This window comes from Setaria viridis, chromosome 2 (assembly GCF_005286985.2).
Source record: "Setaria viridis chromosome 2, Setaria_viridis_v4.0, whole genome shotgun sequence".
Classification (NCBI taxonomy): Eukaryota; Viridiplantae; Streptophyta; class Magnoliopsida; order Poales; family Poaceae; genus Setaria; species Setaria viridis.
Window position 1 is genome coordinate 7,383,417 of NC_048264.2, and position 27,098 is coordinate 7,410,514.

The 27,098-nt window shown below is 42.3% G+C and overlaps 5 protein-coding genes across 6 annotated transcripts; all 5 read left to right on the forward strand.

The window, feature by feature from the left end:
• The first annotated feature begins 8,017 nt into the window (after positions 1–8,017).
• LOC117844043 (trans-resveratrol di-O-methyltransferase) lies at positions 8,018–10,093 on the forward strand. The gene is made up of 2 exons (XM_034724823.2): positions 8,018–8,890; positions 9,564–10,093. The coding sequence occupies exons 1-2, from the start codon at positions 8,090–8,092 to the stop codon at positions 9,864–9,866; spliced, it is 1,104 nt and encodes a 367-aa protein (XP_034580714.2). The 5' UTR covers positions 8,018–8,089; the 3' UTR covers positions 9,867–10,093.
• Positions 10,094–10,901: 808 nt separating this feature from the next.
• LOC117846080 (eukaryotic translation initiation factor 3 subunit E) lies at positions 10,902–14,211 on the forward strand. The gene is made up of 7 exons (XM_034727183.2): positions 10,902–11,363; positions 11,620–11,847; positions 11,943–12,064; positions 12,497–12,716; positions 13,122–13,264; positions 13,717–13,854; positions 14,042–14,211. The coding sequence occupies exons 1-7, from the start codon at positions 10,992–10,994 to the stop codon at positions 14,130–14,132; spliced, it is 1,314 nt and encodes a 437-aa protein (XP_034583074.1). The 5' UTR covers positions 10,902–10,991; the 3' UTR covers positions 14,133–14,211.
• A 422-nt stretch (positions 14,212–14,633) lies between these two features.
• On the forward strand, positions 14,634–17,786 carry LOC117846081 (uncharacterized). 2 transcript variants are annotated; one of them, XM_034727185.2, is made up of 9 exons: positions 14,635–14,819; positions 14,949–15,003; positions 15,253–15,288; positions 15,388–15,432; positions 15,750–15,833; positions 16,153–16,218; positions 16,323–16,361; positions 16,592–16,691; positions 16,947–17,786. In XM_034727185.2, exons 1-9 carry the CDS (start codon positions 14,659–14,661, stop codon positions 17,096–17,098), a joined length of 738 nt encoding a protein of 245 aa, XP_034583076.1. In that variant the 5' UTR covers positions 14,635–14,658; the 3' UTR covers positions 17,099–17,786. The 2 variants fall into 2 exon arrangements, with proteins under 2 accessions (XP_034583077.1, XP_034583076.1); XM_034727186.2 differs by lacking the exon at positions 15,750–15,833 and having other exon boundaries at positions 14,634–14,819.
• A 520-nt stretch (positions 17,787–18,306) lies between these two features.
• On the forward strand, positions 18,307–22,654 carry LOC117841999 (pentatricopeptide repeat-containing protein At1g80270, mitochondrial). Its single transcript, XM_034722332.2, has 4 exons — positions 18,307–18,493; positions 18,699–18,757; positions 18,854–19,493; positions 21,130–22,654. Coding segments are annotated over exons 2-4 (1,878 nt in total). The 5' UTR covers positions 18,307–18,493; positions 18,699–18,755; the 3' UTR covers positions 22,366–22,654.
• Positions 22,655–22,901: 247 nt separating this feature from the next.
• Positions 22,902–26,605, forward strand: LOC117844044 (pentatricopeptide repeat-containing protein At1g80270, mitochondrial). Its single transcript, XM_072291780.1, is given in 3 exon segments — positions 22,902–24,017; positions 25,432–26,039; positions 26,041–26,605. Coding segments are annotated over 3 exon segments (1,488 nt in total). The 5' UTR covers positions 22,902–23,702.
• Positions 26,606–27,098: the final 493 nt, after the last annotated feature.

Here is a 27,098-nt window from a genome sequence, read left to right on the forward strand (position 1 = left end):
CTTATATTTTTCATTAGGCATGGACCTCTATTTTTGTTTGAGGTTATGAAGGCCCAACGATGAGAAGGCCCACACTAAACCTATAGCCGCCAGTTCTTGTTATGTATGGTTCGTCTTCTCCTGTGGTGAAGATTCGTCCGTTCATGCATCAACCACTGAAAAAAGGCCTAACACATCTTCATGTCTCATTAGCGTTTATAGAAAATTTACTATGTGTTTAGATAAAGTATAGCACACAAGATATGTTTTGCCCTGAAGGATGAAGCAAATGACTCGTCGTCAAATACAAATTGCAGTTTGAAAAACATTAAATAAAGATTACAATTAACTAAAGTCGGCACACAACTGCACAAGGACAATACATCGTCAGGTTGCACACAGGATGGTTAGCATCGGAATTCATTCAGGATTGTAAGAATCACCCTAAGCAGCACGAACTATCTGCACCGAGGCATCCATATAATCCGACAACGACTATGTTAATGCTAGTTTCATTGCTATAATCGATGACAGATTAGCATTATAATCAATGGTCGCTGCTTCAGAAGGAGGAGGATCGCCATGCATTGAAGGCGGGTTGCAGGCTGCTTGAGTCTGCGACCATGGAGGTCTTTGCCACTCATGATTGGAGTTTCAGAAACAAAATTTCCTTTTGATTTGTTTTCTTGGTGAGAATTGCCTTTTGATTTGTTTTCATGGTGAAGATTGAGAGATTTATTTATAGGTGGAACTTCCAGCACTTTTTTTCTTAATTCCATGGCTTGTTTTTTGTATAAGCTTATAATAAGGAACAACTATACGCATTGGTTGATGCAGCGTCTGGGATATTAATATATATTCCCTTCTCTTAAAAAATGGCCCCATATAAAAAGTGAATTGTTATAGTCGTTTCTAGTTGGAACTGCCGCTAGTAATGAACTGTCAATGCCATTTTCTACCCATGAACCCATCACTATTCACTAGTATAATCCATTAGAATTCAAATGAACTCCAAAACACTCGTGCATGTATGATCTAGCTAGAGTTTAATTGTGCCATTTGATTTACTAAGAATTTCAAAAGGAAGGAGAATATTTACATTTAAATTTAGCCTATGCATATGCTTCCACACATATTATACAAAATCATTTTGAAATTTCAGATTTTTGCACACATTAATATGCCGCAGAAAATGTGGGATGTTACATAGCTTAAGTTAATTTCTTTTAGAAACGCCTATTCACACATTCCCTGTATACGACATCTTTTCTGTCATTATTGACTTTATACATAAATCTTTTCTGTCATTTTTTACTTTATTTCACGTAGTGGTTGCAGTTTGAATGCAACACAAGAGCTACAGTGGCAACAATGACTTATTGTCTCGTGCGACATACCTTTGTCATGTAATATAGTTCCACAAGATATTGCCTATATCCGACTTGTATATTAAAAAAAAACCTTGTTCATATGTGCGTAAATTTCTGCCAAATTCCCAATAGTCATTAGGCAAGTCTTGATTGAGCATGAGCAGGATTCGAGTATGCTGTAGTATTGTTATTTATTTATTTTAAATCTAGAATTTATTTGTAATAAATTGATAATAATTAAGCATGGGCCGCTGGAATATCATATTTAGGCAGAGCAAGCCCATCAATCAACCTAGTCTAAACTCCCGGATATGGACCAACTTAATTTAAATGCAATTTCAAGACTGATGTACTCCTGTGTTCACTCCTGCGAGTACATGTGTTTGTTTAGGCTGGTGTGGATCTGCATCTCTGAATGTACAGACATGTCTTGTTGCGAATTACTTTGAATCGCCCGAGCTGTTCTTTGGCTATGTGAGAAAAAAGCACAGAGTGTGGAAGCTAATGAATAAATCCTTGCTTTTTTTCCATCAGAATGCATATGCCATCTAGGTTTGCAACAGCTTTGGCGATCCATGGCCACGATGTAAAAAAAAAACTAAAACGACCTACAATTTAGCACAGAGGATAATTTGGTACTACAATTTGGCACATAGGGATAATTTGGCACAGAGGGAGTATAAAGGAACTCTATATTGACTGAATGCAATGAATGTAGTATACGCATGAATGCAATGGATGTATTATAGGATCACTGGAGCACGGACAAGTGCAAAATTAGTACTCCTTCCGTTCCGAATTGTAGATCTTTCCGAGAGAGGAGAGCTACAGATGCGAGATTACAAATTTACAGGTGTCCAGCTGTTGAATGGATTTGGATGAGTACACGGAAGAAGAGTGAATGGATGAGAACGACGGGAGAAGAAGATAGAAAATTTGAGCACGTAAAATTTGAGCACGTAAGAGAACAATTTGGATTCATTGTTTGTCTTACTGTTGTTTGTACCCACCGTAGCTCGAGTAGCTAGAAGTAGCTAATGGTCACGGAAACCCAAACTGATACTATCATTATCCCTTCATCTCGTGGTGCAATTAAAGTTTGGCCTGTTGGTTTTCGCACATAACAATCTGATGTGTTCTGATTTCAAACATGATAGAAACTCTGGCGTTAGCATTATTGACGTCAATTAATTCCCCTGATATATAAGCTATGCAACTCACTTTCTTTCTCAGATTTTATCATTCTCTCCTAATGAATAAGACTCACTGCAGTACAGATGTTCAGGTTGCAGTTATCCAGTTATCCTAATGAATAAGACTCACTGCAGTACAAATGTTCAGTACAAATATTTAGGTTGCAGTTATCCAGTTAAGTGATTATGGTTCAATGTATATGAGTCATGATAAATTATGTATATTTTCTATTTTCAATATGGTCGAATACTCATTACTGTTACTCATTACTGTCAAATTCTGTATATTATGGCTCTCTATCTGAATAACCGATTGTTTCATCTCCTTCAAGGTATGCTCTCCTGATTCCTGCTTCTTGGGAACGTCAGCAACATCCATGGATCTATCAAAGTCCACCCGTGGTAGAGATCCGTTTGCAGACATTACCAACACAACACCTCAAGGTGAATTGTCGTTTCAATTAGATGTTTCTGTCCTCCAGGGACATTATCAGGGAACGTTAGCAACATCCATGGATCTATCAAAGTCCACCCGTGGAAGAGATCCGTTTGCAGACATTACCAACACAACACCTCAAGGTGAATTGTCGTTTCAATTAGATGTTTCTGTCCTCCAGGGACATTATCTTTTTAATAATGGACTGCTTTGTAGGTAACCAAGCACCACGTGGTTGGCGGTCAGATGATGTCGATCCTAAAGCCCGTAAGAGGCTAAAAGATAGAGAACGGTATGCAACAATGTTCGATGAAAAAAGAATGGAAAGAAACAAAAAACATCATGATTGCTATATGATGAATAACGTTGTAGACAAGGAGAATGCCAACCTACCGTTGCAGTCGGAGGGTACTCGTTTTTTTTGGGTCCCTTTGCAATCGATTTGTCATATTCATGTGACTTTATTTACTTTGCAAGTTCAAGTTGTAGGTGGCAGGATATCCATGGTCAAAGATGAAAATGATGACTGGCTACATAGGGGAGACCTGGATGAAAATGATGAATGGCTACATAGGAGAGATTTGGATGGAAATGACGACTGGCTTCATGTCTCAGGTAGGCCTCCAGACGTTCTAAGTTCTTTTGCATCTTGCCTGCATTTTTTATTTTTTATTTTCAAAGTGATACTTTCTCTTCACATGTGCCGGATCTTGCATGCATTATGAACAATACAGGATCGGATGGAAACATCCCATTAAGCAATGATGATCCTTCTTCTCTTGGTGACGTGGGGTACAATTTTGTTGATAGTTGTAACATCCTGCCGGTACAGGAGGTAATGACATGGTGTCCCATTGCAGCGTCACCCGTCCGCGCCTACCACGATCGTCGTTCGATCCGTGCGAACTCTCCTCGCCCTCCCTCCCTCCGCGCCTACCACGATCCCGTGGCAATCGTTGGCCCTTCGATCGAGGGAATTGCACCCTCCCTCATTGCCTAGCGAGGACCTCGCGACGCCTCCCCACCTCATACGCCGTCATCGCCTCTCACTCGGCGCTGCCGTCACCTCCAACCTGGCGCCACGGTTGCCTCAATCCCGCCACCGCGGTTGCCTCCAACCTGGCGCCGCCATCGCCTCCTGCTTCTCCGCGTTTGAACAACTCCATCTAAGCCCTGTGGGCAAGGCTCCCTCTGAATCACGTCGCACCGTCGGTAAAGGATCATGGCATCACGTGGCACCATCGGCAAGGTATCCTTTTGAATCATGTACGAACTCACATCAAAATACGCTAACAAAAAATTAAGCTCCATAAACCTTTAAAGCATAAACCCTAGACCCCTACGTTTGTTGCATGCTTGTCGATGGGTCGTTGAAGTGGCTAGATTATATGCTGTGTTGTGCATGCATGCATCTTTCTATTTGACTACCATACATCCAGGTATCTAACTTTTCTTTCTCTCAAGGGCCTCTAAATTAATTGCATTGGAAACCTGATTAGGGTGTTATTTATTAATTTAAGAACAACATCACACGTGTTTAAATTATAGATTGCTGAATTAGTGTCAATTAGGTTTAATTATAAATATGGCCTCCATCTAAAAGAATAAAAAAATTTCAGTATAAGCAGTCAACAAGCGCAAGTCATTGTCCGATCCCTGTGAACTTGAAACCACTACATTCAGCATCCTAAATCTCAGCATCCATCCATGTCAGACGGTTCCGAGGTAAGCTACCCACAAGCTTAACGCTCAGTGAATCATATTGCGGAACCGGTACTAAGTAAATGAGTTTATATGTTATCTCCTTTTTCCATCAGCAGTCATCCCTGGAGCAGCCATCCATGGAACTGACGTCCACTTGTGACGAGGGTGGCTATAGTCCGGATATATTGCTGGAACTAGAGAAATCTGCGAGGGTGATGTCTAAAGATACACCTGAAAAGGATGAAGCTTACCTTGATCGGAATCATGTATCCGCCGCATATGAATACATCTTGCTTGACAGATAGAATCAGATAAGCAAGATGTTCTTCTATATTACAAGGACTGGCCCTTGAAGAGAGATGAATTAGCTGAGAGTTTTTGTGATTATATTTTGACAATCGAGGATCCTGTGGAATTGGAGTAAGCTCGGTACTTCATACTTCATCACTTTCGTTTACCACTAATAGTATTGCAGTTTATTATGATTTCTTATGCATCATCCCTATCTATTGTTTTGCAATAAGGTTTGGGTAAGAAGTGATTTACCCTACAAGAGTGTGTATAAACTCGGTGATCTTAAGGTGTTGTTGAAACGAGGTTCACCCATGCCTAAACCATTTTTCAACTTAGGTGTCCGGTTTCTTGCATACCGAGAGGCTAAAGGGATGATAAAGTACAACAAGGTTGCAAAGCATCACGTGGATCTATGGTTTTGTATAAGTTAGCTTGTTTATAATTACAATCATACTGTGGAATATACTACATTCATTGTCTATTTATATTTGTTATACATAAAATTGATAAGTGGTATTGATCATGGCTGTATATCATTCCACTTCAGAAAATGTTGGAGTTAACACGTCATGAAAAATATCATACACATAGCAGTGGTAAAGAGTTGGGTGATAAGATTGGTGAATGGGAAATAGTACAATATGACATACTAGGTTGTAAATATGTAAGTCCTTTTCATGTTGTTATTTGTTTATTACATATCCTTTGTGGTCCCAATACTAAGTGCTTTGCAATTTCTCTTGCCATAGAAGCACGTCAATACCTACCTGCTTTATGTACTCGACATTAAGCGGAAGAAACTTATTGTGATTGACACTAAACGCATTCCAAATTATGCCACGGATGTCCTCGAAACATGCACATCTATACAGTGAGTAAATATACTTTGTTGTACGTTCCTTTGTGATTTTACAATATACGATAAATCCCATCACACGAGAGCGAAACTTGAAGTAAGCACTCATCTTACGTACAGGATGCTATTACGATGCGGCGCAACTTCTTCATCGATCTTTTGGCGCATGAAGCGAATGCCTGGAGGACAAGACTACCGACCATTATGAAACATTATCTTTGGCGCATCACAGGCAAAGAAATAAGATAGATGGGGGTGGCCTTTGGATGACCTGTATTCGTACTTGTTCCACATGATTAATGTCCCGCTGAATTCAATGTTGAAGGTTGTTCAAGTCACCGTTAGAGCTTGCTAGAAACGATTACGATGTAAAGGTAATTAACTGCCATATATTGTTTGGGAATTGGTCACATGATTATTCTTCTGCAAGTTAAGATAAAGAGCATCCAAGCGTACTTATGCTTATGTTATTAGTCATTACAAAGTCATTTTTTATTTTACATTGGGAGTATTCCGCATGTGTTTGAGTCTGTAGAAGTAAATATTTCACATGATAATATTTGATGTTTATGGACGGAATTTGTTTTGCCCGTAGTAACGCAAATTCGCGAAGTATCAGTACTAGACTAGGTGTCCACTGTTTCAACGTGCGCTGAGGTGTCCCTTTCTTTATATGCACGGTGACTTGGGACCGGCCAGGGCAAGGAGGTGGTTAGAGTTCACCATCATGATGGACAGTTATCAACTTTTGTCCTAGCTATTCTCATGGGCATGCAACAATTAACCTGAGATCAATTCTAACAATACTATCTCCATTCAATTAAACTTGACATTTCGTACTCCCACCGTTCCAAACCATAAGTCATTTTAGATTTTCAATATACACTTATACATCTAGACATAATGTATATTTAGATGCGCAACAAGAATCATGTATATAGAAAATCAAAATAAACTACAATTTAAATCAGGGGAGTACAACCTAAACGATGAAAAAACAGCCACTTTGTTCTCTCTGCGAACTTCAACTTTAAATACAGTAACTGGATGCACTAGCTACTTCAATCAAATAAAAGGATTTTAAGGGCCCCTTTGGCGGCTCCTCCGACAGCATCACCTGGAGCTCTACCAAAGGTCATTTGCAAACCGGCGAAGCTCTCGTGAAGCTGTTTTGCAAAATGAACTAGACCGGGAGAGCTGAAAATAATAGCTCCCCGCGGCTCCTCCTCCATCCATACACATGCTATCACCAAATTACCCCTCGAATCCGCAGAAATAACATCCAAAATTGCCTCTGAATCGTCTCTCCCGTCGTACCTGAACGCTTGCCGCCGGCTGCGGTAGGTACGCGGCCGCTTCTCACCTGGCACGGGCGCGCCGCCCGCTGTGGTAAGCATGGCGGTCGGAGCTGGTGTAAGACTGTGAGTGCGGTGCCCAGCATCCATAACTCAGCCGCGGCCACGGAAGACTGGAACGGCACGGGAGCGGAAAACACGACATGGATGAAGTAGGGTGGCGAGGGAGGCGCGGTGCGAGGCCAGAGCCCGACGGCGCTGCGGGGAAGAGCAGAGTCGTGGCCGCCTGAGTGAACCTCGCGAGGCGAACGGATAAGGTAGAAGACGGGGGGGAAAGAAAGAAATGATGTGGTCGCCCCTGGGACGGGTTGGAAAATTTGGAAAGGATAACCACGGTATAGGAAAAAAAAAGGTACGGTGGAAAAAAATGAAAAGTGAAAAAAGTTAGCTATATAGTATAAAAAAGAAAAGGTTAATTAATAATTCTGTTTATCAATTTGTCTACTAATCTTTTCATTCATACGGAAATCACGTTACAAGCCCACAAGGTACGTTGGACATTTGACATTTCACAACCATTCTTAAAAATAAAGAAGCTATTTTACCAAATACTTTTCAGAATAACTTCAGCTCCACCAGAGAAGCTGCTCCACTAAAGGAGCTACGACCATAGCTGTTTTAGCTAGAACCATAGTCTTGCCAAGTTGGCCCTAAACAGGTTAACTGCAAACAAAGATTGTTGCACTAAAAAAAAAGCAACGGATTTTTTTCCTTGAAGAACAGAATAATGCTGCCATCAAGGATCATGAAAAGTCTAAAAAAATAATGCTCGGGTCTATAAATACCCGGCCTAGGATGTGATCATTTCATCTCGCAAATCAACTCGCACAATAAACCACTCAAACTCGTAGGAGCAAACAAAGAGCATGGCTCAAAGCCCATCATCTATGCCGGTGCTATCCATGGCGACCACAGGTGCTGAGCTCACGCAGGCCGAGGCCGTGCTCTGGTGCCACGGCTTCGGCTACATAAAATCCATGGCACTCCAGTGCGCGATCAAGCTTGGGATCCCCAACGCCATCCACCGCCGCGGCGGCGCGGCTTCCCTGCCGGAGCTGCACGCCGCCGTCCCCGTCGCCGCGAGCAAACGGCCATGCCTGTCTCGTATCATGACCTTCTTGGCCGCATCCGGCATCTTCAGACAGGAGAAGATCACCGACGATGGCGCGGCGGCGTGCTATCACCTCACCGCGGCCTCTCGCCTCCTGGTCGACGACGACGATGCTGGAGGACGCAGCACGTGCGTCTCCCAGTTCCTGACCCTGTTGAGCACGCCGCACTTCGTCACGGCGTCACAGAACCTGGCCGAGTGGCTCCAGAAGGACGGCGCCGGCACCGGCGCCGCGGCGGCGGAGCGGACGCCGTTCGCCATGGCGCACGGTGCGGGTTTCTACGACGTCATCCGCCGGGACGCGGCGTTGGGCGCGTGCTTCGACGCGGCGATGGGCTCCGACACCAGCTTCGTGTCGGAGATCGTCGTCCGCGAGCACGGCGAGGTGTTCGCGGGGGTGGCGTCCGTGGTGGACGTCGGAGGCCACAACGGGACGACAGCGAGGGCCATTGCCGGGGCCTTCCCGCACGTGAGGTGCTCGGTGCTGGATCTGCCACGTGTGGTGGAGGCCATGCCGGCTGATGGCACCGTTGAGTTCGTTGCCGGCGACATGAGGGAGTTCATCCCTCCGGCTGATGCTGTCTTATTTAAGGTTAAATATTTTATTTTTCCGACACGTACATATGAAGGCAGGAACTCACATATAAATACACACATATATCTTTATAAACACACGCACGCACACCCTGCAAATATGGAAAAACTCCGAAATACTAGGTTGACAAATCTTAAAATTGACGAAGTCACAACAAGTCTTAGCTGGCAATGAGCATTATCACGTACCACTAGAAGAATATATATCAAAAACAAAAGAGCGCCCTGGTCCTAATAAGTGAGTAGTCTGAAAACAGAAAATATGTTTCAAATTAAACAAGAAACCTAAACAATTAAGTTATACTCTTTTTTGCATAAATACTTTATGATTGACAAAGCACGTTTTACATATTTTTGGGAGTGTCTAAAGTTTCATATAACTGAAACTTTTATTACCTTTCAGTCATTTTTTAAAGCTTTAGGTCAAGTTCTAATAATATAAAAGTCACATGTTACATTTTTAATAATAAGCTACATATGCAGGCATGCAGTTGTAGTTTTAGGTGATTAAGACAAGGAATTTTCCAATGATTCAACATTAGCAAAGATTTTATTTAATTATTTTGTTTTTGACAACACAAAATTTGTGATATCGTGTGACATAATTAGATGCTGTGATGTCTTAGCGATAGCAGGTTATGTAATGTGGTTACTGTACTATCTTATGACAGTATGTGCTACATAACTGGAGCGACGAGGATTGCGTTCAAATCTTAAAACGGTCCAAGGAAGCTGTTTGTGCTCGAGAACCAAGGGGAAAAGTGGTAATAACAGAAGTTGTGCTATCAGGATCTCCATCTAAACAAACACTGGAAGCTCAGCTTTTGATGGACCTATGCATGATGGTGGTGTTAGAAGGCAAAGAGAGAACGGAGGACACGTGGCATAAGATTTTCCTGGATGCAGGGTTCACTCGATACAAGATTACTCCCATCTCAGGAACAACCCGGTCACTGATTGAGGTATTTCCGTAGCTGACCTGCTGATCCGACCATAAACGACCTATCAAGAGTATTGAAGAAGGCCATCGCTTATGCATTGCGCCATGTATGGATCTTGTGTTTTTACTGTCGAGTACTATTTGCATTTTTTGCAATAAAAGATTTGTGGTATCATTAATTTGCAAGTATATTAATGTTTTCCTTTGAGGAGCAAGTATGTTAAGTTACTTTGGTCGCCACCTCCCTAGAAGAAAGTATATATTGTAATATGTTGTGTTACAAATGTATACATGGTTACATGAAGATTTTGCCCTTGCATTTTGATTTTTGAAACTATGACAAAAAGAAAAGGCAACTGCGATTAGGCAAGTTGTACCATATTTTTGAGCATCTTACACGCTGTGAATTGGGGGTGTGTTTTAATAAGAATGGATTGTCCTGTGAAAATTTGAATTTAATTGTTCAAATTCAATCCAAAGGGTGTGCATCCTCCAAATGTAATAATTGTTTAAAAGAAGAAATATTGCCTTTATATATGAAGGCCTGCTCCATGATTGCGAATTTCTTTATAGCATTTGGTCCTTTAGAGCAACTCCAAGAGATTGCTAATCTTACCCCAATACCTTTTTTAGAAAAAAGAGAGAAAAAATGAACTCCAACAATCCACCTAAACCTTCCCCAATTTTTTAGCGACGCTAAAAAACAGCCTGCCACCGCGTATATTTTAGCGTTGGTGTTCCTCCCCCAATCTTGATTCCCGCACGCCCGCGCGTCCCTTCCGATGGGCTCAATACGATGACGTGGCCCGTGTTTGAAATATTGGGGGCTATTTATTAGCGATCTGCTGTGGAGTGATATGTTTTTGGGGGAAATTTTTTTGGGAGAACCCCCAATATATAGTTTTGGGGAAGAATTTTTTAGGATACTCTTGGAGTTGCTCTTACCTCCTTATTAGCTACTTTTCCTTTGTTTTATTTTTTTAAAAAATTATTCACCGGAGGTGGGTGTCCCTTTTGACAATCAAAATCAACCATCAAATATTCAAATTGGACTTGCGCTCCCTCTCCACTCACAAAATTCCCCTGCTTTCCCACCAACTCCTGCTCTTCCGATCCCCAACGCGCCGGCGGCCTCGCCCTTGCACGCGGCCCAGCAGCCATGGCGGCGCACGACCTGACGGCGCGCCTGGCGCCGCACCTCGACCGCCACCTGGTGTTCCCGCTGCTGGAGTCCCTGCAGGAGCGGGGGCTCTACCCGGAGGAGGAGATCCTGGCCGCGAAGCTCACCCTCCTCGGCGGCACCAACATGGTCGACTACGCCATGGCCATCCACAGGTCGCTCCACGGCACCGACGAGGTCCCCGGCGGCATGGTGGCGCGCCGCGCCGAGGTCGTCGACAGGCTCGTGGCGCTCCAGCAGACGGGCCCCCCCGCGCTGCCGCTCTACGCTTTCCTGCGGGACCCGCAGCTCGTGCAGCTGCTCAGGCCGGACAAGGAGTACAACGTCCACATGCTCCAGGAGCGCTTCCAGGTACTATACGACTGTGGATTAAGGATTATTTACTCTTTTGTTTTTAACCTCGCTTATGATCTGAATTGGAGACAAATTTTAAAACTTTCCTATCTGTTTTGGATGTTAGTTAAGTCTACCTTTTTTGTTAGAAAAGTTTGATCAAGTTTGTTGGGCGTATTGTGTTGTTATATGGCGTGTTTTGTGCTGTTCAGGATGTTTTTGATGATGTGATGTGCTACTCAGCTACTCAAACTCTTTTTTGTTCACAATGCAGATTGGCCCTGATCAGATTGAGGCCTTGTATGATGATGCTAAATTTCTGTTTGAGTGTGGGTCCTACTCAGATGCTGCTGCCTACCTCTACCAGTATCGTGTTTTGTCCACAAACAGCGAGAGGAGTGTGAGAGCTTTGTGGGGGATGTTGGCATCAGAGATTTTAAATCGAAACTGGGATGCTGCGCTCGAAGAGCTTAATCGCTTAAAGGAGATTATCGATTCAAAGGTTTTCCCTATCATCTTTTCATGATGTGCCTATTGTTCTTAGGTTACATCATATAGTTTACTCCTGACTGTTCTTCTTCTTCTTTTTTTTGGCAGAACTTCTCATCACCTCTAAATCAGCTCCAGAATAGGATATGGCTGATGCATTGGAGTCTCTTTATCTTCTTTAACCATGAAAACGGTAGAAATGGGATCACTGATCTGTTCTTCCAAGACAGGTTTATCTATTCAATGACCAAAATGTTTTAGTTTTCTTCTTATTATGTTAAAACTGATAGCATGCTAGCCCAGTATTTGAGTAAGTAACACACTAGGAATATAACCACAGAACTGATTTATGATTATTCCTTTGAAGTTTCAAATTTAGAATGGAAGCAAACAGTTCTTCTAACTAAATAGTCCATGCTTGTTCTTTTCATAGAGAGAATATAGTTACTCCCAAACACAACACGTATATACAAGTAACTATAGAATTATTCATCAACAGGATGGTTTCAAAATAATTTATTTTTGAAATTTAGAGTTTGCTTCAGCATCTTTCCTTCCTGATGTATTATCTAGTTCAACGACCAAAGTAATTTTTCTTTGATGTCAAGGTCATAGTACCTGATTTGTCAATTAATATTTTTTCTCTTATACTTCTTGTCCAGGTACTTGAATGCTATTCAGACAAATGCACACCATCTTCTGAGATACCTAGCTATTGCAGTTGTTGTGAACAAAAGGAGAAAGAATATGCTTAACGAGCTCATTAAAGTCATTCAGCAGGAGAAGCGTAGCTACAAAGATCCCATAACTGAATTCCTGGAATGCTTGTATGTGAACTATGATTTTGATGGTGCACAACAGAAATTAATGGAGTGTGAGCAGGTTAGTTTGATGCTATTTTTCCCAAACATAACCATTGTATTTATTGAACTTCACATGTATCTACTGTTGGGATGTTTAAAAGCTTGAAAAACATTCCTTTGTAATGTGAGTCATTATCTGCTAATGCTTCTAAGTTTTATAATTTATTTGGTCACTGGCTAAAATTGTTTTTTTCCCACAAACCAAAGTTTATTTATTACTTCTAGAAGCATTGTATCTAAATTTTCAACAGTGAAGTGTGATGGCATTGGCGCCTCAATAATCAACGATAATTATATTCTCTTATATATTATAGGACATGCTATCTTAATATCTTATCTGCTGCCTCAATAATCAACTAGAGTTATATTCTCACATGAAACTTGTTGTCTTACCTTTCTTGTGTTCTAATGGCTGCCTTTCTAGGTTATATTGAACGATCCATTTTTGGGAAAGCGCGTTGAAATAGGAAATCCCAACACTGTTCCTATGAGAGATGAGTTCTTTGAAAATGCCCGTCTGTTTATTTTCGAGACTTACTGCCGCATACATCGGTGCATTGATATTAGGTGGGTGCTTCTGACTTCTCACTCACCTTTAGTCACTGAAGAAATTCTATTACTATGATTAAATGGAAATCTGCACAACCATAAAAGCTGCACTAAAACCAGACTTCTAAAACCCTTTTTAGACCATTTGCCAATCTGCCTTTTCTGTGTCTACTATTTGCTTTGTCGATCAGAAAAAAATGATCTTTGTAATAGAAATTGCATTCTTCTTCATCTGCTTTCACTAATTCAGATTATAGATTGCTAATCGGCCTGTTGATTAGACCTGTTAGGAACAACGGCATGCTGTTAACTAGCATTCTGAGAGTGCAAAACCTGTGCTGGTCCTTTTTTCAGTCTAAGAGCATATTGTTCATAGATTTTTATTTCATATTTTTGTAGTATAACTTTACCATTAACAATTCTTAGACTAAGTTTTGCCCCGATGTTTATGTTTTTTATGCAATAAGCAGCATTCTTGCGGAAAAGCTGAACATGAGGTACAATGAGGCGGAATTGTGGATTATGAACTTGGTTAAGAGTTTGAAACTGGATGCCAAGATTGATTCAGTGTCGGGAACTCTTATCATGACGGTCAATCGTGCTGATGTGTAAGTTGCCTCTGTTTCACACATATTCACCACATGACAATTCGCAGTACTGTCTTCATTCAAATATTACTACCTCCTAATGCAATTTGGTCCAATATTAATCATATTTTTGTAGTTAGAATTGCAATCTTCTTCTCTGCAGTATTGCCCATTCACTGCGAAATAAAACTTTTTTTTGGAGTTGCAGACATGAGCAGATTATCGAGAGATTAAAGAATCTTAACACGCGGACCTACATGCTAGCGCAAAGCACTGTGGAACCAGCTCAGGCAGCATAACTGTGTCTTCATGATGCGTCAAGACTTACCAGTACTTTGTGCAGAGACGGGCTTTGCTAATTTTGGACTTGTAGGGCTCATAGGGGGGGGGGGGGGGGGGGGGGGGGGGCGCGGCGGGGGATGTATAGGAAGGGATATACTCAAAGCAAATGGTTGGAAAAAATATAGGAAAGTTGTACGAATGTGTATAATCTCATCTACTTGTTTAAAAAGAAATGATGACTGTTGAAACATAGGATTGTGTATAATCTCATCTCCTTGGAGTCTTCTGGTCTCTGTTACTCTGTTCATCCAAATTTCGCCGACCAAACTGGGTTACAACAGGCTTCTTCTTCTTTTTTTGAGTTATACGAGCTACAGGCCCAGCCCAACTGATGTCAAATAGAAGCCCAGTCCAGGCCCAGCCCAACTGATGTTTGATCCCGTGAGACACTACCCGTTTACGCCGCGTAAAGCCATGGATATTTCCGAGCTCCGGCGGCGACTGCCGACGACTCTTATCTGAAGCTCGGTTTGCCGCCCGACAATGCGCGTTGCCGCCACCCAGCTGCCCCTCCCCACCGCCTCCCCGCCTCGCCGGCGGCGGCGAGCTCAGCACATGCCGACCGCGGCAGCGCCGCGGCCACCCCCGAGGGCGCTCGCCGCCATCCTGCGCTCGCGCGTCATCGCGTGCCTCCGCGCGGAAGAGTAAGGAACCGTCAATCATTCCCGCCACGCCCGCTACCTGTTCGGCGGTAGTCCTCTCTGGAGCGGGGACCGAGAGGGATGTTGGCTGGCCGTCACTTCTGACCCTCTTCGTGGCTCCATTCCTTGCAGTGGCGAGACGGCGTTGCAGGCGGCGCATGCGGCCGTGCTCGGCGGCGTCACAGTGGTGAGTTGCTCGATGCCGTGTGCCGTGTCTGTCTTCTCTGATGCGTGCGTGGACTGGTAGGAGGCTGGTGCTCTCACTGCAATGTTCGCGTCACTGATGTTTCTTTCCGGCTCATCTTTCTGTCTCTGCTGCAATCCTCATCATTGGGGCCTTGGAGCCCTGCGTTTAACAGTGCATTCATGGTTTGCTTACGTTACCGTCGTTTCATGCCCCCATCGCTTCTGCTCACTTATGTTCTGTATTGTTCAGCTGGAGGTCGTGATGTCGACTCCAGGAGTGCTAGAGGTGATGCCCGTTTCACCATTCCTCTGCAAGTTTTCCCTTTTACCTTGAGCATTGCTTCTCTGATTGTTCCTGACTGATTGGTAAATCTTCACACTACAGGTTATTGAAGATCTTTGCAGGAGTTATCCTTCTTTAACCTTCGGGGTAATTCCATGTGGCATTACTTGGTAGAATTCTGCATCAATGTTGCATTTTGTCTACTCACGTGCACTTGATTTGAATGTCCATATTACTCATGATTTTTTTATGTCTGAACTTGCAAACTGTATAGTTTATATTCTTACCTTTGACTACTAATAAACTATGCAAACAGCACTATGTTTGTAGTTAAAGAAAGTGATAGTCAGTAGTGACGCTGTTGTAGCTGTCCTGCACAGTCATACTAATTTTAACTCTCAAGCACATCAACAAGCAACACATAATCCTTGCATCTTTTCATCTGTTGATGTCCTTCAAATTAGGTCGGCACGGTCTTAAATGCTGCTGATGCAAGGAAAGCCATAGGAGCTGGTGCACAGTTTCTGATGAGTCCTGGCACAGTCATGGTAAATGGTCACTCTGTTAGTCTATTACATTTGTAATATCGTTTCATTTTCTCTTAATCATGTGCATGTTTCCCATTTTCAGCTATTTAACATCATCAATCTTGCTGATTGATGCGTGCACATTGTACTTTTTTATAAGGTGGTTTGTTGACATCATGAACTGTTACTAGGTGCTGGTTCATTCATGCACCTATTCTATACTTTAATGCAGTTCTTCAACGTTATAAACTGTAACTAGATGCTGATTTCATGCACATTGCATTTCTTTAACACGTGTTGTAACTTGATTTTGATTTATTCATGCACTCTGTATTCTTAGGAAGTACTCCATGATCTTGAAGAAAGTAAGGTTCTATACATCCCTGGAGTCCTGACACCAACTGAAGTATGTATCACATGACAAGTGTCAACTTCCATAGAATTGGAGCATAGCAGCTCTGAGATGCATTAAGTTGTTTTTGTTCACTGACATTTTTTTATCTGATATAGGTTTTATCTGCCTGCAGTGCTGGCGCAAAAGTCGTTAAGGTTTCATAACTGCACATTTCTTCTCATAGGCATGTGTACCTTGTAGATTCAAGAGATTTAGCAGAAAATTAACAAAACATGACTGTGAATAAGCCTTTTCATCATATGGTTTACACAAAGAAATTTAATCTGCCATTTGGTTTCCTAATAAAGTAATGAGTAATTTAATGTTTGCACTTACTGGTTAATGGTCATCTGACATTAATTGGTTTCTGTTCTAATTTGATTAGGTGTACCCAGTGTCAGTGATGGGTGGAGAGGTGTACATGTCTGCTCTGAAGAAACCATTTCCTCTTGTACCGATGGTTGCTTCTCAAGGAATCCAAATAGGTAAGCAGCCTTGTTTAGCATCTATATCTCCAATGATGCCGAGATAACTTCCAACAGTTCTGTTCAGTATCAAATATGCTGAAATGAGTAAAAACACAGTCTATAGCATCATGTAAGGATGTCATTTGGAATATTTACAGTAAAGTTAGCAGTAGCACGAAGGAATTATTTTCCAACATTTTCATTGCAAAAGTGGTTCTTGATTGAAAGTGAAGTTTGAACCATTCCAATCTGATGATGTTCTGCCTGTCTTAGGTTCAATCAAGGGGTATGTGGAAGCAGGGGCATCCGCAGTGGTGTTATCTGATGCTATTTTTGACAAAGAATTGATGAGGAAGGGGAAATTCAGCGAAATATCGGAATTTGCAAGTCAAGCCACTTTTGAGGCATTGCAGTCCACAAAGTGAGACAAATCTGACAATTCTACAAGCATCGCAGATTTGTGGTTTAGAATATGAGGCACATATCCTTTGGCTAGCCATCATGCTGTAGGATCTTCTCGGGTTGAGCACATATGGAGGAGTATGATAAGGTCCTAATACTGCCAACTAAAAGAAAATCAGGGATACCGCCCTTCTGCAGGAGAAGTCATTCCATCTCCCAAATACAGCTATAGGGGTACTGGCGCTTTGTGCAAGAATGCACCAAAATTGTGCTCTCCGAACAAGGATCGTTGCAGCTAGCGGAAGCGCGTTCATGCTCGGTCCTGATCAGAAGTGTGAAGAGGCTGTCGTGATGCCAAGAAGCCAACTACACATTCAGCTGCAGTGGAAACACCACAATTCACAAGAGAAGGGAGGCGAAGGAAGAGTCATTGCAAGGTTTCTTGCGTTGCTGCAGTAGATGTATCGCAGGAGGGAAGTGATACCTCGTTTCTGATGATGTTAATATGTTATAGCCTATAGGCATGGGAACAGATATGATCAGGGCGCCTGAACCCGTGCTATGATGTGCCAGAGTAGGCTTACTTCTAGGTTCTAGTTACTCTCGTGCAAACGGAGATCACATGTTGAACAGTTTTGCATGTTATTATGTAATTGTAGATGTGCAAATAGTCCTTTTTAGGTGCAAAACAGTGACATTGAGCCTGTTGAATCTGGGATGTGAATGAGCACCATCCTGGCATATGCTGGGCATGAGGCTAGATCAGAAATAAACTGGAAAATCCCGCCGCAAAAGAACTGACGAAAGTGACGAAAATATTCACCTGAAAAAGTGAAATTTCCCTCCATTGGCCCAATTTCCCTCCTATAATAACTTGTAAGACATGAGGGAAGAAAAATGTCACCCAAAAGCACTATCGCGATTTTTTAGAATTATATTGAAATCAACATGTCCAACTGATTCTTCAACAGAAAAAAATTGTGACATACTTTAGGCACGAAAAATATACGCAATTAAACGTTTTAAATCTTGATAGAAATGTTAATCAATTTGCATATATTTTCCTTGAATAATATTTTATTTTAGGGCTAAGCATAAACTTTCTCTCATATCAATGTTTTTTTTTTGCTAGTCTTCGTTTTGCCATCTTCTTAAAAATTACTATTGCCCTTCCAAATAAAAAGCACTCATGTTCAGGGGTTTAGAACGCTAAAACCCTGGTGGGGGTAAAACTGGAAAAACCGCGTCGTCTCCTCCCTCCCCTCCTCTCGCGCGCCGCTGCGCTCTCCTCCTCTTCCACCCGCAGCTTATTCTGCTGCGCCCGCCCAGGCGACCTCGCCGCCGGCGTCTCGGGGACGCTACAAGCCCCCGTATCGCGTCGAGCGCCGTATCCCTCCTCCTCTTCCCCGCCGCCGCCGGTACGTATTTGTTCGGTGTGGTGGTCCTCGCGGACCGGATCGATTTTGTAACTCTAGCTTGCTCCGGCGGGTTGTTCTGCCAAATATCTTCTTTGCTGTGATTCTGAGCGTTGAATTAATTGGGGGGGGATATTTTTGTAGCGTGGTTACCCTGGCGGCCTGACACTGTAATCTAACTTAAATCTTCCATTCCTGCTTCGATTAGGTTCCTCTTCTTGACCTCGCAGGTTCTTTCTGCGCAAGGTGCCCGAACCCTGCCGGAATGTAAGACAAATGCATAGAAATTCCATTTTTTTTTTGTTGCAATGTAAGGTTTGGGGCCCAACTCTCAGATTTCTGATATTTGGTTGCTTTTGTCAGGTTGAAGACTGCTTTAGTGAGATTGTTGCGAGATGGGGGTCTCCGGCAATCATCCCAAGTACTGCCGGCTGGGTATTCTGAAGCGGTTGTCCCTTTGATTCGGAGGTTTTGCTCGCTGCCCATTGCGAGCCTCACCTGCAGCAAAGTTGATGGAGCATCCTCGTATCAGGATGCTGCTGATCAGCCCCACAACAACTCTGATCATGGGAGTGAGCCGAGTCATGTCACCAATGCAGCGAGGAAACAGGTCAAGAATCATACACTGAAGAAGAAATATGGACCTTCTAAGAGGGGCCGCCGTGGAAAGAAATTGCCAGGCAGGGATGGACCTTCTCAGGAGAACCACCACCATGAAATGAGATTGCCAAGCAGGGATGGACCTTTTCAGGAGAACCGCCATCATCAAATGAGATGGCGAGGCAGGGATGGACCTTCTCAGAAGGGCCACCATCATGAAAATAAATTGCCAGACACTACCTTCCAGCCTTATCTGTTCCAGATTGTATTGGATACTCCTACGAGTCTTCTTATGGCTGTACTTGACACATGGGTGAAAGCCGGTAACTGTCTGGAAAGAAGCAAAGTCTCGATGGTTTTGTTCCATCTGAGGAAGCAGAGGCTGTATAGCAAGGCTCTGAAGGTACCTGTTTTTGTTAACTATATAACTATTATAACTGCCGGGTTGGATTAGATTAAACATGTTTTTAGTGGAATGCATTTAAGTTTACAGTTAGTGGTTAATCCAGTAGTCTTCAGCATTTAGTCTGACCTACCATTTCTGTTAGCCCTCCTGTTTAATGCCTTTGGCCTTATATTCTTGACAGAAGTTTACTCTTTCTATTTCCCCCATGTGTTTAATACTTCGCATAATATTCTTGGCATGATTTTCCCAATGTTTGTCCAGTTTGGAGTGTAAAACTGTACTTCTTTCTTGCTAAGAATCATGTGAAACTGAAATCTCTTGATCTGTTATCTGTGCTACACTTGCTTCTAATCTTTCTATCCCAGCAAAATTATTGAGGCACTCTGTAAAAGCTGAAACAAAGATGCTATTTGTTTATTAATTCATGAGCATGAATTTCATTCGTAACAAGTTTGGAATTTAAGTCCTTAATCATCTTATGAAACATTTGCCTTGACTTGTGGAGGCGTCACATTTTCAAATAAGCCTGTACTCTGACTGCTTCATGGGGAAATGGCTTAGTGGATGAGACCTTCTCAAGGACTGAACTAGATCACGTCCTTTTCATTTTTGACATGGCGTACACTGAGACCTTGGTATGATCCATCAGGACAGTTAAGTTTTACAGAGGCAACGTTCAAATTTCTTAGTCTGTTTGGGTTCACATGTTTTAACATAGCATGCACCGCAAGATATTCAATTTGGCATGACCTATTTACAGCTTTAGATCGAATGATCCCCTGTACCTGTACTTGCTATTTATTCTAGAAAACGTGAACTTTCTTTTGAGTACAGAATTACAAGCCATCATTTGAACAGGCAGCTTAGCCTAAAAATGTAAAACAATGTTATATTTCACATAGGGATATGAAGAAGGGATAAACATCAAGTTGACGGACAACCACTGTCATTGTTTTTATGTAGAATACAATATGGATTTGATTCCATACTTTTTGGTGACATTATTTGTCAAAGCCTCAAAGGTAGCAGTTGAACAATTTGATCAATAATTCAAACATATTTGGTTTGTATTTAGTACTGTTTTTTTTCTCTTTCCCTTCGCAATGTTACAAAGAACGGAGAATACACAGAGGGAGCAAGGGGTTAAGTTATTCCCCATTCTCATTTCTTCTTTGGTTATGCCTTGTTAAGTGAACCAGGCAAGGCTCCTAAAGCCTCTGACAGCCTTTGTTACTTTTGCTTTTGTATTCTTTCTATATATCCTATAGTAGTTGTTTATGTACCTTTTGATGGTAGGGATAATCCTACATTCCTACTAGGACCTTTTTTTTATTGAAATCATCCAGTTCTGCGCCAGAACATAATGGATCTTTTTTTCTTAAACTATGCAAAGTTTTGACCTATAGTTTTCCCAATGTTGAAGGCAATGTTACTACCTTTGATTTAGTTCATTGATGAATTATTATGTATGATTTATGGATCATTGCATGCATATATGCTATCTTTCTACAACAAAATCTATACACTCATCTGGCACAAGCCACCTTTGCATATGTTATGCCATTTTCAAATCTATAGAACTGGATAGTACAAATGCACTTATTGTTTGGTAATTTATTCCTATAATCTGCAGTTCATGGATTGGATCGAAAGAAGAAAACTACTAGATTTTGAAGAATGTGATTATGCTAGCCATCTTGATTTGATAGCACGGAACCATGGTTTTGAAGCTGCTCAAAAGTACATCGAGAGGGTTCCGGAACCCTTTAGGAATGAGGTGCTCTATGAAACTCTACTTGTTAACTGTGTGTGTCAGGATGATGTCCAGAAGGCACAGCAAGTCTTCAATGAAATAAAGGAACTCTCTTTACCTTTAACTGTCTCTGCTTGCAACCAAATGATATTGCTGTACAAGAGGGTTGCTCGTGGTAAGGTAGCTGACATTCTCATGTTGATGGAAAAGGAAAATATAAAGTTTTCTCGCTTTACATACAAGCTCCTGATTGACTTGAAAGGGCAGTCAAATGACATATTAGGCATGGAGTCAGTCTTAAATACGATGAAGGACAATGGTCTTGAGCCAGATTTTGCCACCCAGACTATGGTTGCTAAATTCTACATATCTGGGGGGCTCACGGAGAAAGCAGAAGAGGTTATCAGGGCTATGGAAGTATATGTAAAGGATAATCGCGAGGCCACCAGGTCTCTTCTTGACCTCTATGCTATTCTTGGCAGGCCAGATGATGTACAGAGAATATGGAATTCATACACCACACCGAAGTTGGAGGACTTCTTGGCTGCTATTGAGGCATGGAGTAAACTTGGACGGATCGAACAAGCGGAGGAGACTTTTGAAGCGCTGGTAAAGACATCACCGAAACTCACTTCCAAGTACTTCAATGCGATGCTGAACGTGTATGCAGAACATAAACTTCTGTCCAAGGGCAAAGAGTTTATAGAATGGATGTTTCTCGAAGGGTGTCCAAGCAGCCCTCTAACCTGGGATGCAATTGTTAAGCTCTATGCGAATTCAGGTGAGTTAGCGAAAGCCGACTCATTTCTGGTGAATGTGACAGAAGAGAATCCTGACAGACATCCCCTTTTCCGCTCGTACATAACCTTACTGAGTGCCTATGCAAAAAAGGGCGACATACATAACTCCGAGAAGATATTTGATAGGCTAAAGCAGATCAGGTACCCAGGGAGGACTCCGCCTTATAATTTGTTACTTGCAGCCTATGCCAGCGCTAAGGTTACACCGTACGGGTTCAGAGAAAGGATGAAAGCTGACAATGTGCGCCCGACCAAGACTGATATAGAATGTTTGAGGCGTCTTGATAACTTGCAAATAACAAGATTATTAGAGTGATTTTTTTCTTTTTCATACCTTTGCCATGGACCACCCCTGCTCAAAGAAGGTGGCCTGAAGCTTTTAGACTGCAGAATAGAAGAATATACTACCAGGCTGCTGTTGTCTTTCCAGCATGGATTTTGTGCTCCTGGTATGCAGGTGTTGCAAGATTATCAACGTTTTAGGCGAGTTGCTATTTGGAATTGGACCTTCTCCTAACAGTGTCTCTGTTTGGACTATGTTTGGACTCGCAAGTAGTGATACATGGAAATTGAACAGATAATCTTCAGCTTTAAATCTTTTTAAATTTGCGTTGTGGGTCCTGCTAATGAAATATGTTTTTTATTTGTCAAAATCATTAGGGTGTGTTGTATGAGTGACAATGCTTATGCTGAAAAAAAAATGGAAAAGAGGAGATCCTTAGTTTGGGATTCTGGGAGTCATGCTGATAAAATCACTGTATCCAATTTGCACTCAGTTACCACAAATTCCATTTTCATTGAGCTGAGCAGTGAGCCAGCGAAGGTTCGTGACAATTTGCTGCGGGAGGTTCTTTGCAGTTGGGGACGGACTCTGTACACATTGTACAGAACGCTACTACTACTTGAGCAATACGAGCAAACGGCTGGATCTTATTATTAAACCAAACCAAGAAAAAACACTCATGTTTAGGGAACAGCTAAAAGCTTGGGGGTAAAAGTGGAAAAAACCTCCTCGTCTCCTTTCTCCTCTCCTCGCGCGCGCCGCTGCGCTCTCTTCCACCCGCAGCTTCTTCTGTCTGGTACGTACTGGCGCGGAATGGCGGTCCTCCCGGACCAGATCGATTTCGTAACCCTAGCTTGCCCAGGCGGGTTGTTGAGCATCGATTTAGTTAGGGAATTATTTGTACCGTGGCACTGTAATCTAACTTACCATTCTTACTTCGATTAGGTTCTTCTTCTTGGCCTCGCAAGATCATTCTGCGCAAAGGTGCCCAATCCCCCCGCCCCAGCTGTAGGGAATGTAAGATGACTGTATAGCAATGCCAACATTCTTCTGGTTGCAATTTTGGTTTCGGACCCGAGCCGCGAATTTCCAACATTTGGTTGGTTTTGTCAGGTTGAAGACTGCTTCTATGAGATTGTTGCAAGATGGGGGTTCCCGGCAATCGTCCCAAGCACTGCGATCCGGATATTCTGAAGCTGTTGCCCCTTCGATTCGGAGGTTTTGCTCAGCGCCCGTTGGGAGCCTCACCAACAGCAAAGCTGATGGCGATCCCTTGTATCAGGCTGCCGCTGATCAGCCCCATGACAACTCTGGTTGCGGTAGTGAGCCCAGCCGCGGCATCAATGCGGTGTGGAAACAAGTCATGAATCATGGACCTCCTAAGAGGGGCCGCCGTTGGAAGAAATTGCAAGGAAGGGATGGACCTACTGAGGAGGAGTGCAATCATGAAAAGAAATTGCCAGGCAGGTATGGACCTTCTCAGAAGGGCCACCATCATGAAAAAAAAATTGCCAGACACGCCCTTCCAACCTCTTCTTTTCCAGACCATATTGGTCGCTCCTATGAGTACTCTTATGACTGTACTTGACACATGGGTGAAAGTCGGCAACCGCCTGGAAAGAAATGAAGCCTTGATGGTTTTGTTACATCTGAGGAAGCAGAGACTGTATAGCAAGGCTCTGAAGGTACCTTTTTGTTAACTATATGTAATTAATATGACTGCTGGGTTGGATTGCATAAAACATGTTTTTAGTTAATGCAATCAAGTCTACAGCTAGTGGTCAATTCAGTAGTCTTCAGCATTTAGTCTGACTTACTATTTCTGTTAGCCCCTGTTTGATATCTTTAACCTAATATTCTTGACAAAAGTTTACTCTTTCCATTTCCCCCAGTTTTTAATATCTTTCACTTAATATTCTTGGCATGGTTTTCCTACTTGGATGCTTGTCCAGTGCGGAATGTGAAACTATACTTCTGTTTATTGCTAAGAGTCATATAAAGCTGAAATTTCTCAAGCTCTTGTCTGTCCCACTCCCACACTTGTTTCTAATCTTTCTATCCTGGCAAAATTATTAAAGCACTCAATAAAGGTGAACCTAAGACGCAAATTGTTGGCTAACTCATGAGCATGAATTTCACTGGGATAAGTTCTAAATTTAAGTCCTTAATCATCTTATGAAACATCTGTCTTGACTTGCGGAAGCTGCACATTTTCAAATAAGCCTGTACTCTGACTGGTTCATGGGGAATGGGCTTAGTGGATGAGGCCTTCTCCAGGACTGAACTAGATCATGTTTTTCTCATTTTCAACATGCCATACACTAGGACCTTGGTACTGATCCAGTAGAATAGATAATTTTTCTGGAGGCAACTAGCATTCAAATTTCTTGGTCTTTTATGTTTGGGTTCATATGTTTTGACATAGCATGCACCGCAAGAAATTCAATTTGGCGTCACCATCTTACAGCTTTAAAGGAATGATCCCACATACTTGTACTTGCTATTTATTCTAGAAAACGTGAACTTTTTTTAGTACAGAATTACAACCCATTATTTGAACAGGCAACTTAGCCTGAAAAATGTAAAACAAGGTTTTATATTTTGCATATAGATATGAAGAACGGATGAACAACAAGTTGTCGGACAAACAGTGTCATGTGGGGCCTGCATTGCAGCAAGCGCAGGAAGAAGGCCCATGGCCAGGATGAAGGGTCGGCATCGGCAAAAGATAAGCAGTAGAGATAAGTTAGGTTTTGGTTAGCAGTTGGTTTGAGTTAGTTTGCATTGATAGGATTGGTTTGTTTCGGTTGGGATTGTGTCTGGTCTGGCATCATATAAGCCCAGACCTGGGGATCAATTGCCAGGCCTTAGATTGATTTATCTCTAGCGCTACTCTATATTTCGACCTATAAGTTTCCCTATGTTTAGGGCAATTTTACTACCTTTGCTATAGTTCATTGATGAATTATTATTTATGATTTGTGGATCATCTCGTCTGGCATATGCCATCTTTGAATATACTATGCCATTTTTAAATCTATAGAACTGTATAGCACAAATTCACTCATTTTTTGTTAATTTATATCTGAATATCTGCAGTTCATGGATTGGATCGAAAGAAGAAAAATACTAAATTTTGAAGAACGTGATTATGCTTGCCATCTTGATTTGATAGCACGGTACCATGGTTTTGAAGCTGCTCAGAAGTACATGGAGAGGGTCCCGACACCCTTCAGGAATGAGGTGCTCTATGAAACTCTACTTGTTAACTGTGTGTGCCAGGATGATATCCAGAAGGCACAGCAAGTCTTCAATGAAATAAGGGAACTTTCTTTACCTTTAACTGTCTCTGCTTGCAACCAAATGATACTGCTGTACAAGAGGGTTGCTCGCCGTAAGGTAGTTGATATTCTCACGTTGATGTAAAAGGAAAATATAAAGCCTTCTCACTTTACATGCAAGCTCCTGATTGACTTGAAAGGGCGTTCAAATGACATTTTAGGCATCGAATCGGTCTTAAATGTGATGAAGGACAATGATCTTGAGCCAGTTTTTGCCACCCAGACTATGGTTGCTAAATTCTACATGTCTGGCGGCCTCACAGAGAAAGCGGATGAGATTATCAGGGCTATGGAAGTATATGCAAAGGATAGTCGTAATGCCACCAGGTCTCTTCTTGACCTCCATGCTATTCTTGGCAGGCCAGATCTTGGCTGCTATTGAGGCATGGAGTAAACTTGGACGGATCGAACAAGCGGAGGAGACCTTTGAAGCGCTGGTAAAGATATCACCAAAGCCCGCTTCCAAGTACATTAATTCCATGCTGAACGTGTATGCAGAAAATAAACTTCTGGCCAGGGGCAAAAAGTTTCTAGAAAGGATGTGCTTGGATGGCTGTCCAAGCAACCCTCCAACCTGGGATGGAATTGTTAAGCTCTATGTGAATTCAGGTGAGTTGGCGAAAGCCGACTCATTTCTGGTGAAGGTGATAGAAGAGAATCCTGGCAGGTATCCCATTTTCCACTCGTACGTAACGTTACTGAAGGCCTATGCAGAAAAGGGCGACATACATAACTCTGAGAAGATATTCGATAGGCTAAAACGGATGAGGTACCCAGGGAGGACTCCGCCTTATGATTTGTTACTTGCAGCCTATGCCTCTGCCCAGGTTACACCCTACGGGTTCAGAGAAAGGATGAAAGCTGATAATGTGCGCCCCAACAGGACTGATATAGAACGTTTGAGGCGTCTCGGTGACTTGCAAACGATATGAGTGCTGGAGTGAATTTTGTTTTCTTTTTCACCCCTTTGCCATGGACCACCCTGCTCATTATAGAATAGAAGGATCTACTACCACTCTACCAGCGGACCAGCCTACCAGGCTGCTGTTGTGTTTCCAGCATGGATTTTGTGCTCCTGGTATACATGGTGTTGCAAGATTATCGAAGTTTCAGGCGAGTTAGTATTTGGAATTGGACCTTGTACTAACAGTATTTCTATTTAGCTTAGCGATTGGCAGTAAATGGAAATATAACAAATAATTTTCAGCCTTACTGTTTTGAATTTTTAATTTAGATCAATATGTAGTGCTGCGCATTTGTGTAACATGAATCTTAAGGCTGGCAATACACGCTGAGCTTGTCACCAAAGTTGACGAAGCTCAAATTGCTTTACTGAGCAGAGGCTCTTTTTGTTTTGAAATGTTGTTTGTTGCGTATGCTAATGAAATGTTGCTACGTTGCCATTAGGAAACTCTCCCCTATCTT

What these genes read in the sequence shown, in the direction of transcription:
- LOC117844043 (XM_034724823.2), top strand. Translation starts at nt 8,090, where the DNA reads ATGGCGACCACAGGTGCTGAGCTCACGCAGGCCGAGGCCGTGCTCTGG. An exon ending in CTGATGCTGTCTTATTTAAG is followed by an intron (nt 8,891 to 9,563) that starts GTTAAATATTTT and finishes ATCTTATGACAG; the next exon opens with TATGTGCTACATAACTGGAG.
- LOC117846081 (XM_034727185.2), top strand. Translation starts at nt 14,659, where the DNA reads ATGCGCGTTGCCGCCACCCAGCTGCCCCTCCCCACCGCCTCCCCGCCT. An exon ending in GAGTCCTGACACCAACTGAA is followed by an intron (nt 16,219 to 16,322) that starts GTATGTATCACA and finishes TATCTGATATAG; the next exon opens with GTTTTATCTGCCTGCAGTGC. An exon ending in CTGGCGCAAAAGTCGTTAAG is followed by an intron (nt 16,362 to 16,591) that starts GTTTCATAACTG and finishes TAATTTGATTAG; the next exon opens with GTGTACCCAGTGTCAGTGAT.
- LOC117846080 (XM_034727183.2), top strand. Translation starts at nt 10,992, where the DNA reads ATGGCGGCGCACGACCTGACGGCGCGCCTGGCGCCGCACCTCGACCGC. An exon ending in AGGAGATTATCGATTCAAAG is followed by an intron (nt 11,848 to 11,942) that starts GTTTTCCCTATC and finishes TTTTTTTGGCAG; the next exon opens with AACTTCTCATCACCTCTAAA. An exon ending in AATTAATGGAGTGTGAGCAG is followed by an intron (nt 12,717 to 13,121) that starts GTTAGTTTGATG and finishes CTGCCTTTCTAG; the next exon opens with GTTATATTGAACGATCCATT.
- LOC117841999 (XM_034722332.2), top strand. An exon ending in TGTATAGCAAGGCTCTGAAG is followed by an intron (nt 19,494 to 21,129) that starts GTACCTGTTTTT and finishes TATAATCTGCAG; the next exon opens with TTCATGGATTGGATCGAAAG.